This window comes from Achroia grisella, unplaced genomic scaffold (genome assembly GCF_030625045.1).
Source record: "Achroia grisella isolate CSIRO2021 unplaced genomic scaffold, CSIRO_AGI_Agris_v1 utg402, whole genome shotgun sequence".
NCBI classification, from domain to species: Eukaryota; Metazoa; Arthropoda; class Insecta; order Lepidoptera; family Pyralidae; genus Achroia; species Achroia grisella.
In genome coordinates, this window is record NW_026712841.1 from 6,248,488 (window position 1) to 6,264,574 (window position 16,087).

At 32.3% G+C, this 16,087-nt stretch overlaps 1 protein-coding gene across 1 annotated transcript in view; it reads left to right on the forward strand.

Moving 5' to 3' along the window:
• LOC131844338 (5-hydroxytryptamine receptor 2B) overlaps positions 1 to 16,087 on the forward strand; it is a 54,017-nt gene that overhangs the window by 15,071 nt on the left and 22,859 nt on the right. Inside the window, 2 exon segments of the mRNA XM_059193197.1 lie at positions 2,656 to 2,777; positions 13,148 to 13,346. Of these exon segments, the coding sequence (XP_059049180.1) occupies positions 2,656 to 2,777; positions 13,148 to 13,346 (321 nt within the window).

Genomic DNA, 16,087 nt, shown 5'->3' on the forward strand with positions numbered 1-16,087 from the left:
AAAGCGATAAGTAATATATTGAAGCAACAAAAGCCGTTATATCTTATTAAGTTATAGCTAAAATTAGAGAATTTGCAATTGAAAGAATAATATTAAAGTCCCTTTTAAGAAATGTTGAATAGCTTTACACTAATACTCCAAATTGATATAAAGAATTACAACATATTGTACTATAAATGGAATATATTATGATTTGTATTATAAATTAATATGTAATTATTATAGATGATTATTAAATGCTATCATTATTTGAAATTAGATAACATATCTAGGCTTCTAGAAACCCACTCTAAAATTTCACGAAATCTTATTTAGTTAGAAATAAAATTAGATAATTTTAAAATTCAAAGAATGGTATTAAAATCCCATTAAATAGGTGAGTAGTTCAAGTTTAAACAAATTTCCAGACTTGTTTATAAAACAGACATTTAAAATATTTACTTGCAGCCTCTTCTGTTGTGAACATTAAGAAAACAACGAACTTTTGTTTATTTATATTAGTCTTCTGTATTGAGTATTGGAGAGGATTGGCGCGTACTTTATTCCGTTCACGAACATTGCAGGGTAGGAACTTCTGCCTGAAGGAGTACCTTCATAGTTGTCTGATTTACATATTTAGTAGCTTTTTCTTGTTCCTTGTTATTTGTGTCAAAATGCTACCTAAGTGTTATTAATTGCAACATTACAAGAAGCAGAGTATACCTATTTAGGATTACCCGTTAAAAATAGACAAATATAAATAAATAACCCAGAACATATCTAGTATCTATGAAACTAAGTAAATAGTCTTCTGTGGGCACCTACTAATGGAAATGACTTACTACTTAATGATGTATTTTTTTTGTAAATTTATACTCAATGTAGATTGAAAACATTCGAACCAATACAAGTAATCATACATAAAAGTATTGGTAGGTATTGGGGGTAACCAAAATAATCTGAATGGTGGGCTGAAACTCTGCGAGGTTTTTTTCAATGAATGATAATAGTTCATTCGCCTGCGCTAACGGTTTAAGCTGGCGGGGCACCATTGCTAATATAAGGAATGAGGTCAGGTCAGTTAGCCCATCGTAGTAATTTCACCAGAAATTCATCACGATGGTTTCCAGGGGGAACCGCGTGGAGGTCAACCTGACATCGTACATTGGTAGCAATGGGATCATCAGTTCACATTAACAACAATTTCCTTCTCTCCTACTTTACGTTTTCAAAATGTAAACAAGTGATGCGTCCACTATAACACTGCCAGGTAATAATATCTCTGAGTCAAATCTGGGTCTGGGTAGTCATAAAGGTTTTTACAAACTTTTGGGTTACAATAGGTTTGGGTAATTAATTATCAAACCTTATGCAGACTACTGAAGATGAGGACAGAAAATGGGTATGCAAAGTGGATACAGTTGCGGCATCTGCATAATTAAATCTGTCTGCAAATATGCAAAAACCTGTGAACTCCTGAATGCACTGGGGATTGCATATTCGAGATGGTATGCAAAAGATTAATTCACTTGATTTATTGATTTCTTAATAGCATGTGTCTCATTTTCATTGCAAAGATGCCGGAAGATTATAGGTCTAACACATTAATTTATGGGGAGGAAACCTCTACATAAAACCCTAATCTATAGCGTGTTAATAATAGGGTGCTATGAAGAAAGACTAGAGATAGATTTTGTACGAAATCGTCTAGATACCTATCCTCTGTTTAATTTATTTCAGCAGCAGCGGCTTGCTTTATAAGTAAAAAAGGTCCAGAACTTTAATGCATTTCTATTAGTGGGTTGTTGAGATTGATTTCGCAATTTTAAAATCTAATTACTTTTTAAAATTCAAATGACATACAAGATGACGTCATGTAGAATGTTTTCAATTGTGTTTCTGTAACGGCATTCTACCATGTTGTTTTACCTAGAAGCAGATGTGAATATATATATTTACTTTACCAAGGAACATGTATCACTTTTAACCAGCTTATACTGCCCTCCATCATAAGTGGTAACATTGACAATATACGATACGATATGGTAGAACGTCCTCTCGTATAATACATGAATAGCATCACGGACGTCAAAAAATATATATACTCATGGCTCTCTCGTTCTTGAAGAAATTTAATTCTTTAAAGCTGCATATTTTCCGACCCTTTTCGTACAAAATATGCTGCTATGAAAATTTTCTACATTTTCTATATTTTTCTCTTTATTTTTATATATAGGATAAGGCAACTCATATCAGTGTTGTAAGCTATTTAGATTTCCCTTAAACAGTTTTTTTTAATAATGACTCGTAACTGAAAAACTCGACTTTTAGCTCATTTAGTATGAACAATCCAAGACAGTATAAAAATTGGAAAAATATATTCATAATATAAATATATTATTCTAAAAAAATATAATTTATTGTAATGTGTTACAATAAATTATATATATAATAGAGTAAACCGGGTAGAGCGTACATAAATATTTACGGCAGAATTTCGTTTAGAAGTATTACTATCGTGATTGAGGGGAGACACAGCCTCTAAATACAGATAGAACATATACTGAAGAACACCTACATCGTAATTTTATTGCGTGGAAACACTCCTTCGTCATTGTAGTTCCGTACCTATTATATAATTTTATATAATGTGTTAATATAATGTAATATTTTCAGGTATTTAGGCATACGGAACCCGTTGAAGAGCAGACATCACTCCACCAAGAGGGTGGTGCTTATCAAGATAGCGCTCGTCTGGTTGCTCAGTATGTTCGTGTCAAGTTCTATCACAGTTTTAGGTAAGACCTTTTGCATGATTCATCATCATTATCATTTTAGCCTGTATCTATCCATTGTGTCTTAAATATTATAAATTTATGTAAGTGTGAGTTTTTATGAGTAATGGGGGCTGCCTGAAAACCAGTGCTGTATTCACCACCAGGGTGCACCTCATTGAGGTTGTACTTATATCAGCAACAGCTGACGCAGCTCCTATTGCCAACTTTGTAAATTATTTTTCATTACGACGACCCGTACGCGGCCTCTACTCAATAATTTTCTGCCTCATCCGCCATTGCTGACTCTGTTAATATGCCCGACTCACTGCCACTTCTAAGGACATACTTTGAGAGATATGTCGTCCACTTTGGTTCTCATTCGAATTTATATAAATAATATAATAATATGAATAAAAATAATAAGGGAATGCACCAGCCTGCTCTAACGGTTTACACTGGGTACTATTTCTGGTAAATTTGTCATGATAGGCTAACCGACCCGACCTCATGCTTATATTAATATCTTTCACTGATGCCCCGCCAGTACATATCTACGCAGGCGGGAGTACCATACCATTATTATCAACTAAAAAATCACGGGATATTCCGGACATTTAACGTGTACAAAACAGAAAGTTACACTTAGCCTAAATGATACATCCATTTGTGTGCGGTAAAATGTCTCGGTCTAATGGTAATGGGCATAATGTTGTTCATATTTTCCCGTGCTAGCTAATATGATATATGTTATTAGAGCAGTCTGTATCACTATTTTTGAAATTCTTTGGAATTGCAACGACTGGCTATTGCTAATTCTAAAAAATCAACCTAAACATAGCACAATATTAAAAACAATAACAAGGGACAACTCACACAGCGCCATCTAATATTAAATTAAGCTGATTGTGTTTTGGATAATAGACAACTGATATAAATACACAAATACATTTTTTTATAAATACATATTATACATAGAAAAAAACCTAGGCTGATACAAGCCATTTGTACAGCGAGAGGAATTGAACCTGCGACCATCGGAAGTAAGGCGGTGTGCTATACCTTGCTACCTTATACCATGCTTATACCGTGTTAGACCTTAGGTCTAACGGTATACTGTTAGACCACCAAGATCGTTCAAAAATAATAATGGGTTTAAGATGTTGGAGCTCCCTCGGTTCCGTAACGCATTAGGGATGTTTGCAGAACCGTAGATTTATGGCTTTCCATCTGTAATTTTCAAAAGAACTCCATCACGATGCGTAGAAAATATAAAGTATTGGAGTGTATATCTACATACATACAAATATTATAAATTTCAAAATGTATCTGTCTGTCCTTTTGTCACCTTTTAACAAGCAAATAGTCAAATGGATCTTAATTAGATTTAATGAGAACATAGACTGCTTTACTAAAATGAACACAACCTATATTTTATTATTTATTACAAAAGAATTATTATGGTATAAATGAATTTCTGGATGACTAAGATTTGTTATTTATGTATATTCCTACAATATTTTTTTTGCAATCATTTTACGCGAAATTGCAGAAGACAGTAGTAATACTAAGACCTTTGTAACCTGTACTTCATAAATAAAGAATATGAATTTATAGAAAAAGCCGACGATATCGCGCGACACAGCTAGTTCGTAAAAATGTAATTAAACAGGACAATAATGGTACAAAGCTTTTAATATATTAAATAATACACATTATATTAAAATTATGTGCACCTAAAACAAGCTACTATAGCCCCTAGAGATCTGAAAGCTTGAAGTTTCTAACTACAGTTACTCTTGACTCGTACGGCACTTGGTAATACAGTTCACACAAGCCCGAAATCATGGCTTCATAAGCCCTTCCGCAAAGTTTTCTCACTTTTATTGCTAAACTAGTAAGATTCCGTAACTTCTCCTAGTTATTTGTATTATTTTTCTCAATATACTAGCATCGGAGTGGAAGAGATTGTTAGTATGGGTACATACGAGTGTATAGACGAGAGTTTATCTGCTTTTTAAGATAAAATATAATCTATATGTAGTATATATACGCAGTCCATCTTTAATTAAGACGTAATTTCACAATTTAATGTTTATTACTTCTACCTTTTGTTGTAAAACACAACTTGTTGTTTTTTTTTAATCTTAATTAAGATTAAAAAAAAAGTGATTTTGGTTATTATCATCATATTTCATGGCTGCTAAAGCCGTATTTTATATTTGATTACCCTATGCTTGTAGTATAGAAATATTATCTTAAATTAAAAAAAAATGGTTGTTTGTAAGAAATGACGGTGTCGGTGGTCTAGCTAAACCGCTAGACAGATATCGACTGCCTCGGTGCTCTAGCAGTTCAGCACACTGCTTTACTTCCGATGGTCGCGGGTTCGATTCCTCGCACTATGTGCAAATATTTGTATTCATGAGTATGATAGTTTCTATTGTATGTGTGTATGTATGTAAAAAAAAATTAAGTATTTATATCAGTTGTCTAGTACCCTTAACACAAGCTCTTCGCCACAGTAAGCAGACAGACAGACAGACTAGACAACTGATATAAATACTTAATTTTTTTTTATTAGATGGTGTTGTGTTATTTCAGTGTGTTCCAGGGTTATTTATTTATTAATTGCTTATACTATAAGAAAGTCGCTTGTAATAGTTCATTAAAAATACTTTTCTGTATACACCAGATAATAAAGTGTATAAATAAATTAAAATAAATAAATCTGAGTCCTCGGGAATGTGATGGGACGGGTATGAGTGTATAGTTGTCATATAATAGGTACTTGATATCTGTAGTGCTGTTCATGTATATAGGTGATGGTTACCACTTAACATCAAGTGGAGAGGTTATTTAGCATACCTATTACATACAATATATAGTATAAGATATTTCAACTCTATGTACTAGTAAAAGTATGTATTATAATAAAATAACAACTATATAACATTAATTTAACTATGTCTCTAACACAATTCACTTTAGCATTTAAAATACAACCAGCACATCCTGTGCTCAAAACCGAATGCCGTGGCTTTTTTTTTTCGGACTACTCTAATGCTGTTGGCCGTAGCTGGCCTTTACAGCTTCACCGGACGTTATTGGGCGTAGTTTAACAATAGCGAGTAATAATGAAACTTCTTGAGATTTTTCGACAATATCGATGTGAACCCTAACAATAGTATAGTTTAAAGTATATTATTGACGACGTATGTTGTACTCGTATACTATGTTATACTATATATTGACCCTCGGTCCTTACGACCACTGTATACATTATTTCTTTTTGACAAAAAAAGTAATAGCACGATATTTTCCCTAATTGAATTTAAAGAAGAATCTGTATTTCTTTAATTATTTGAAAAGAATAAGTGGTCGAAAGCACTCCGAACTGACGGTAGATTTGACATATCATAAGAGTCTATAAAAGACCTACATGAATTAACATTATTATTTGATTTGATTTGACATTATTGAACACCGAGGAAATGACGGAAATTGATATATATTATTTTTTGTTTGTATATTTATATTCGTATTACGCTAAAAATACTGGGTGCAACCGAATGGAGTTTTCACCGATGCATTGCTTTTCAAATGTAAGCTTCATCAGCGAAAATATCTTATTCTGAATCAATCATGAGTAGATCGCTAGGGCATACTATAGTAGAAAACTAACTTTTGGTAATTCTTGTATCGTTATTTAGGTAGGTAATAATAGTTTCTGACGAAGATCTTTTTAACGAGGTCACAGGCGGCTGGTAATGATATTCTATAATACGAGAGCTTCCAACACGGGGAAATTCTAATAAGCAGTCTCGGACCAAGAGGGTAGGGTTATTAACTTAGTGGTTAGTATATACCACCGCTAAATAGTTCCAGACCTATTAGAAATGTAATCAAAGCTGAGCCTTGATTACGTAACTACTGTACGTCCGAAGTTCAATCTATTTCTATAACAAAATAGTAGACCCGTATTGTTTTACCATGTAAATTAAAATCGCTATTATAAACAGGGGTTGATGGTAGAAAGGTGAACATTTAGGGTTGTATTATTGTATGTTGTAGGTTTTTGATGCCGAATTATAAAAATACTAATAAAAAATTGTCAAATAAAATATTTACCTTTATCAATGAGGAATATGAAAAATAGATGTTGGCCGATTCTCAAACCTACTCGATATCTACACAAAACTTCATAAAAATTAGATTATTATCATATATGTATCATCTCATGTAATATTATAAACTGAGTTACATTTTAGGAACATTACATGCACTTACTAAGACAAATTATTACGTAACTTCTCCGTCACGGGTGGCAGTTACTTTCATATTTCTTCTGATGGTAGTATTTATATTTAGATTTGTTATATATATAGAAAATATATTATAATAAAAGTAAATTACAAATATATAAAGGTATAATAAGTAGTATAAAACAATTAAGTATTACAAGAAAATTAGTACGTTTGCTGAAGAAGCTATTTCTGTAGTCTTTTTATTTTCCCGCGCAAACGTAAGGCGCCACAGATGCACAATATTGCACGGCGCGAAGCCCTAGTAGGACGACGAGCGCGTCATGGCTGTATGTATGTGTAATCGATGTTAATATTGGTATGAGTATTAAACACAATCTGATATCTGTTATGCATTACTCTTCTATAGAACTAGTTAGATAGATAAAGATAAATTATTTATTCACTAATTACAGACAATATTTTTTTTCGGTACCTCATGTATGTTATATATATGAGGTAAAAAAAATTAAATAAAAGAAATAGAGGTGACTTTACAGGCTGCAAATGTTAATATGTAACCTTTGCGGCGCATGCATAAAGTTTTTTAGTTCATAGACTTAGAGTGTAGTGTAATTTTAACTGAAATACTACTGTTTGGCAGCAATATACATGTAGAATAGAGACATTGATACATGTTTTTATATAAATTTAATACTTTCCGATACATAAAACGGCATGCGTAAAATACTATTACGCACATAACTCCAGACAGGCAAACTACGCCCGACAACCGTACGCACACCGTGCAATGTTTATTTCTAAAAACAACATAGCGGCGAGATTGTTTTTAGAAGCAAAATATATTTCCTTCATCGAAATACCGAACATCCGGTTGCGATGAATATAAATTAACAAGTACAATTTATTGGATAACTACCTGTAATCGTGGCTTTGTCGGCAAAAGTATTATTCTATCTATATATTATATTATATCTTACTAATATTATAAATGCAAAAGTTTGTGAGTAGACAGACCGATATTTGTAACATTTTCACACATAAACTACTGAACGGATTTTAATGTAACACTTACAGTAATTTACATTATACATCAGAATAGCATATAGGCTGTAAATTTCACGCGTTTAACCGCACGCACAGCAAGTTTTAGGTTACCATTGTTTAAATCATAGAATAGAAGTATTTTATTCCATCCTCCAACCACAGAAATAGCAGTGTGTTTAATAAATAATAAAATTAGTACTAAGCATGAAAACTTCAACCCAATAGGATAATACAGTATGAATACAGGATGTCACTACTCTTTTTCACCCCGAGAATCGACAAAAGAAGACAAGTCATGTATTTATGGCAACAGAAAAAAACTTAGAAAATAACCGAATACCAAGCCACCCGGCCACTTTGGTAACAGTAAACTTTGTCTTATATGATTAGACCCATTTAGTAGTGAGATATTAATGGCTAATAAATATTATATGTATAATAAATTATTAATTGTAATTAGCCAATTTTACTAAAGCTTATTCTGAACACAACACATCATGAAACTATGACTAAATATTTTTTATAGGCATCTGAAGTGGCAAAATTAAATCACATTGACCTAGATTCACTATCCTCACTGGAAAACTCATTACCTCAAGTGGTTGAAGAAATTTTCCCTCAAACGGTAAGGTACGGAAGATAATTTCAACAAAATGTAATAACCTGAAGCAGTCTATTAAAAATCACTTACATTCTACAGTATCAGCACACAAGAAACAACAACAGTACGTACCACAAATACATATATAAATAACAAATACTTTAACGTAAGATAACTTTGTGCAAAGTCATTTGCTTGGGTACTTCTATTTTACCCAATTGTGACTCTAACAAACGATAAAGTACACACGTATGTATAATATAGTAGATCTATAGATTACTTTCATTTTTCTAGGTATATAATGTATGTTTATACATATGATGTATTATTTACAAAACAAATGTATACAATATATACGTATTGATATCAGTTTTCGAGTACCCATAACACAAGCTCTGCTTATCTTGGGATTAGATGGAGCTGTGTCCGAAGATATTATTGCTATAAAAATGTGTTATTTCATTTATATCAATATTAATATGTATGAAACTCACAAAACTATGGGTGGGTTTATATAAAATGTATTCTTAGCATGGCAAATCTGTAGATACAAACTATTTAGTCTGTTGATTGATGTCGCGCCTCGGGCTATGCTCCGCAACACATTATGTTAAAATGAGAATAATCTCATCTCAGTTCTTGTATGATTAACGCCTCGTTTCGTCTACAAACAAGTCTCTCTAATGTATATATCTTACATCTGGAAATACTCGAAATAGAATTAGTTATGTATACATCATACGAAATTAATTCCATTCAATTAACAATTTCATTGAATTAACGTTTCCGTAGTTTCCTTAAATTCTGCACCTGTCTTTGCTACGGTATACGCTGGCGAAGCACCAGTGGAAGATGATGGAGTCAGGTTAGCCCATTATGGCGTATTAATCACGATGGTTTCCAAAGGGCTGCGTGGAGGTCGGACATGATGTATTGCTGGTAATAGGGTCATTACTGACCTCACTAATAATTCCCTTCGCTCCAGAAGAAGCTTTAGAAGTATCAAATTTATGACTAGGTGTATACCGCGGCGGTGCTTGCGTGAATTTTGGTAAAAAGTATCTTTTATGTTACCTAAAATATGATTTATCTGTGTACTTAATTTGATTTGAAATCACACAGGCATGTAATTTTAAATTACGAATAGTGAATATATGTTAGTATAGTTATTGCGTGACTGAAAAATATTTAAAGCAGGTTTAAATCTTTAAACCTTTGATATTGAAATTAATAACATTACGCTGGTTAATAACTAGCAAATTTACCGCCTATACAGAAAAAAAGCAATAAAAAAGACATTAGAAACAAAAGGATTAATAGCAGAGAAAGCTTCTAACCGTAACTCCAATTTGTGTATAATACGATATTTAATATGATAATAATGTTAACATGAATAAAATGTATTACAATTCTAAACTCTCTTTCTTAACTTTGGTTAAAAAAGACAAAACACCGTTTACGTCAGAGGTCGCCAGACATCAACTGAAATTCAATATCTGAAGGAATGACATCTCTAAATGAGAGTAATTGATCGTAAATAGAGGCGATCGAAACGAATGAAATCTGTTTCTTGTATTTCGAGCGAAACTTTTGTCATTAATCAACAGGAGAACTTAACAGGGCAGTTTCGTAAAGATACTTGTACATTTCCTATTTCATTTTTAAAACATTTTAATTTATGTATTTATTCATTCAAAGATAGAATGAATTTATGGTATTATTTTTTTAATTTCTAATGAGTATACATAGAAAAAGTCGCTGTTTTGACTGTCTGTTTCTCTGGTGTATTTTCTAAACGTCGAAACGGATTTTAATACGGTATTCAGTGTAATTTAAAGTTTTTTTTTGAAGAATTATATATATATCTAATACGTGCATATACACTTACATAGTGCATCAGTGCAATGCAACGGTATGTCATTATATCTAATTGATATTGTAAACGCGAAAGTTTGTGAGTATGGAAACTGAACGGATTTTGATGAAACTTTATAGTAATATAGCTTATACATCAGAATAATATATATACTGTAAATTTCATGCGGGTGAAACCGCAGGAACAGTTAGTAGTAATATAAAATAGTGAAATAACTTAGAAAATATATCACTTAAATATATTTTTCTTTAAACAAAATCTTGGTCTTCCTTCTTACTTAAATTTACATCATGAATATGGTGATAGAATTTAAAAAATCCATCTTGAAGCTGCTTATAAATATATTTTACTAAAGATTTTGTTACAATTTTTGAAGTATCAGTACCTATATCTGACATTGATATAAAAAAATATATATTTAGTCGAATGTACAAGTAACTCAACAAGCGCAAATAGCTTTTCCGACTGATATTAGGGTAATAGTCAGTCTTTAAACGTAGGTTTCCTTAGAATTACATGAATAGAATTTATTTTCTTATTTGAAACGTCGTGGCTTAGTGGTTCAATACTGCGACTTATAAGAACGTGAGATCGTTAAAGTTAAAGTTGTATAAAATAAATACAAAAATTCAGTGAGGTGAATTTCAGAATATATTATTGAAAATTGCAACAAAATCGGTTATACCGTTTAAAGATTAGTGCATACGAACGTATATACAAAGAGATAAACAAATTAAAGTAGCAACTATCATAATTTTGAGTTCTATTACGTTTATAAAGATTTTCTTTTGTACGATTGGCAAAGGATCTTTTAAACCTACAAACTGGACAAAAGTCCTGGAAACTGCTCGGAATTTCTCTATCTGCCACACGATGGACCCTGCACCCGTAAAGTGAATCCATGAATCCATGAAATGCTATGAAGAAGGGGATTGTTAGTAATGTGGATTAATAACTCACATTGTTTGCAGGTGCCCCGCCAGTGTATACCGTTAGCGCAGACGTAAATACCATTCCATTATCATCCTTTAAAAAAATCCTAAGAAGTTTCTCTTATTTTTTTTATGCTACTATGGTGGCAGACGCCTGAAACACTAGTGTTAACTGCGTGTTGCCGTTGCGTTCTTGAAAAAACCTTTGAGATATTATATATATACATTAACATCCATTGATATTAGTTATTGCAATATCCTATTGTGAACGTAATATCCATAGTACACTAGTAAATATTATCAACTGACTGATAATATCATTTAAGCTATCTGTTATCAGGCACCACTTGAGTTCAATACGCGTAACATCACCCACATGCTAAATGAAAAAATTAAAATAACATTTTGTATATATTTAACTATATTCTAGACGTGTGGATGTGTATACTAAATATATTCATATATAACGAATATTCGTAATCGAATTAATATTTTGGGTTTTAGATAAATACATAAGAATACAGTATTGTTATAAAAATGTATAGTCGCTTTTACAAAAATTAAAAAATCTTTACTGTTAAGAATATGGTAAAATATATCGCAAGATAGGTATGGTATAGGTATCTAAGTACTACTTGTATTCAATATGTGTATTACACACACTAAGCGTGTGTGTAATACACATATTGAATACAAGAATCATTCATGAATTAATCGTAAGATATTTTGTTTTTAAGATAAATACATAACCATACAGTATAGTTATAAAAATCTATAGCTCGTTTTTAAAAAAATAACATAAGTCTGGTGATAAGAATATGGTAAAACTTTTCGCGATATTTATTAGGTAATTACGTGTGTGTTTTTTATGTAATTGGAATCGCAAATGAGCTCTAAATTAAATAGAATTTATCTGAATTTAGGACAATTACGTCACGAGTTTAAACGAGTAAAACTGAAAACAAAAATCAGAAAATGACAGACAGTTGAATATTTCGCCTAGAAGGCCATGTCGCTGTCTTTCTGGCCTGTGGTTTTTCCTGTCACATTAGAGATTAACTGTGTTTCGGTTGTAGGCTGCAGATTAAGCGGTGAAATTACAGGATAAGAAGCATGACTTAGTCTGGAAGGGCAACTGTCCGATATGCTCAGTTTTTAAATATTGAAAAATGGCTTGATAATGATGGCGACTCATCGAATTATTTCACCACCTGGTGCATGTCCCGGGACTCGTATTTATACACACACTAACACTATCTGATGTTATTAAATAGTTTCCACAGTGAAGTCCTTAGTTACGTTCACTTTAATTTGCTATTTGAATTAATAATTGAGACAAAGCCCTCACAGCTGCGATCTCGATCATGATGTTCAAGCGACAGTGGCGCTCAGTGCGCATGCGGCCGCATGCGTAAACTCTCGAACCAATGTTTGTTCGAGTACAGGTGGGCGGGAGTTTTTAAAATCAAGCCGTTATTACACAACCCAACAGCAACGCATAAATGATATCACGGTTGTCACATGATAACGTGATGTCCATAGTGCCGTTTATGTACATAGGCGATGGTGACTGCTTACCATCAGGTAGCCTGTTAGCTTGTTTGCCGTTTCATTTATATAAAAAAGAGAACTTACTAGAAATATTACTATTAATGTTTTCTTTTTGTCAACAGGTCTTATAAATCGCTCCAATATAATGCCAACTCCAGAGCTATGTGTAATCAACAATCGTTTCTTCTGGATCTTTGGCTCTCTGGTCGCATTCTATATCCCCATGCTGACGATGGTGGTCTCGTTTGCGCTGACCGTCCAACTGCTGAAGAGGCAGGCGAGGTTAGCCGCCACTCCCGTGCCTGGTGGAATGCAGAGAAGGTATTTAGGTTTCTATACATTTTACTGCTATTGTGCTAAGTTTTTTTATTTAAACTAGATTTTTTTATACAATTTGAGTGGCAAATAATCAGACGGCCTACCTGATGGTAGATAGATGGTATACATAAACTTATTCCATCATGTTATTATGTAACGTTGGTGATACCACTCATACGTTACTGCCGCATAAATCCAATATATTGTAAATATGGGTCTCCAGATATTTTGATAATTATATTTCTATTCTTCTATTTTTTATGCAATTTGAGTGCCAAATAATCTGATGGCCTACCTGATGGTAGATGGTGATCATAGCCTATATACATAAACTGATTCCATCATGTTATTATGTATCGTTGGTGATACCACTCATACGTTACCCGGCTGTGGCAGTTGGAATTGGATTTTTTTTTAAATAATTATAAAAATATCTGGAGATCCATATTTACAATATATTGATTTTATACGGGGTGGCCGCATAAATCCAATATATTGTAAATATAGATATCCAGATTTTTTTGTTATTCGCTATTGTGTTGCTAAATTTATACTTTCCTTAATTATAAATGAAGCAAGGTTAAAAATAAATCTTAAACTTCGGATAAAAATAAAGCACATTTATTTAATTTATACAATAATAAATTTAAGTGCCTATTTTTGTATAAATGCGTATGCTGTCTGTCTGTTTCTTTAATTATTCACAAATAAACGACTCAGTGGATGCTGATAAAATTTGACACATGGACAGATTGTGTCACAAGTATATTATTTTGTCTCTAATAGCAGAAGAATTCACTACTAACAGAGTTGTATGTATAAAGAAATATATGAAAGAGTTTCAATAACAATGGCCGACATATCCCACTGAGAGATCTCCTACAGTCGCATACTGTAACGGCTAAAACTGTTTTGTAGGTACTTCAGACCTTTAGGAGATTTGTTTGGCTTGTTCAAATATAAGCATTTGGTTATATATATCTACTTTAATGCGATGTCTTTATCAATCTACATATATAATTTACTTGTTCTAGTTATTATTGGATGAACCATCGCCGGGTATCAAAAATACATTTGGGAGTTATCTCCAAAATATTCTAAAAAAATGTATATGATATATTAGAATTCTTATCTATACATCTATTATAAATAAAATTAGAATGTCTATTTGTAATATTGAAATAACAGTTTTTACTACATGCATATGATAAATACGTTACATATACCTAAATAACATTTTTTTACAATTTTTGTCTGTCTGGGTGTCGGTCTGTGTGTTCCGGCTAATCTCTGAAATGGCTGGACCTATTTTGACGGGACTTTTTTTGGAAGGTAGCTGATGTAATAAGGAGTAACTTAGCCTACTTTTATTTTAGAAAAATAAAGTTAAATTCCACGTGGACGAAATCGCGGGGATAGCTAGTCAGATATAATATGAGTAGTTTTGAATGAAAATATCGTAATATTATTTTAATTAAATACAAAGAATTCCTTGTTAAATATGAATAAATTACAAGAGACAATTCTCACATCGCCATCTATACCTACTTAAAATAAGCTAAACTTATAATATGAGTACTCGTTGACCAAAGGATATACAAATTTAAATATTTTTATTACATAAATACATAATATACATATAAAGATATACATATATGGTTTTCATAAATATAAAATATATTATGCGAGAATTGAACCCGCAGCTATCAGACAAAGGTGATAAACCGTTAGACGTTCGTCATTGTCTGGAATATTTTGGTAAAAACTGTAATAAATATCCGTATACCTAAATGCAAATTGAAGTGAGTTAACCCCACTAACCAATTTAAATACAATTATATAGCGGCAATTTGGTGGCCATTTTAGTTTATTAACACCCTAATAACTTCTGGCCGGTCGCCAAACGGGGCCCAGCATCAATCACAATGAGCCGAGTGTAGTACGACTATAAAGTATCTCTCCAATTATCTTAAAATAAATGGAAAAAGGTTTTTGCTCGCAGATTTTCATTTGTTAACTATGAGTGCTGTAATCTTTGGAATATCAAAGTATTTTTAGTAAAGAGTTCATATCTACTTACAAAAGTATATATAACTTCACGATTTCTGTTCTAGACGGGGTAGACAGAATCATTATTAACTGCCGACATCCTGGTGCAATATTTAACGTGACCAAAGTTCGTATCAGATTTATTTGTATTAAACATGGCAGAAGGCACAGTTCAACGCCATCTTTTGAATTAATTTAATTTGTTATCGATGTTTCATTCACCGGAGAGTGAGTGACAAATATAAATACTTTGTGTATTATTCTAAAATTCTTGGCCAGATTTTCAAGCGGTTTTTTTAAAATTTATGACCTTTAGGCTATAAGTAAGACTGCGATTATTAGGAATATACAATATTATCTTCCATAATTATATAGCTGTATTTGTAACTATGTAATAGTTTTGTATATACCCAAATCACCTATTTTGTCATCATCTGCTTCTTCCTTATCCAATTTATTTGGGGTCGGCGTAATATGTTTTTCGCCTCCATTCATCCCTGTTCGCAGTCATCGCGTTATTTACTTCCTTTCTTATCATATCATCTTTCACACAGTCCATCCATCTCTTTTTCGGCCTTCCTCTGCCCTTATAACCATCCACATTCATATGTAACACATTTCTTAAAATATTATCCTAATTCCTACGCATTACATGTCCATACCATGATAGACGATTACTCTTCAACCTCTCTGAC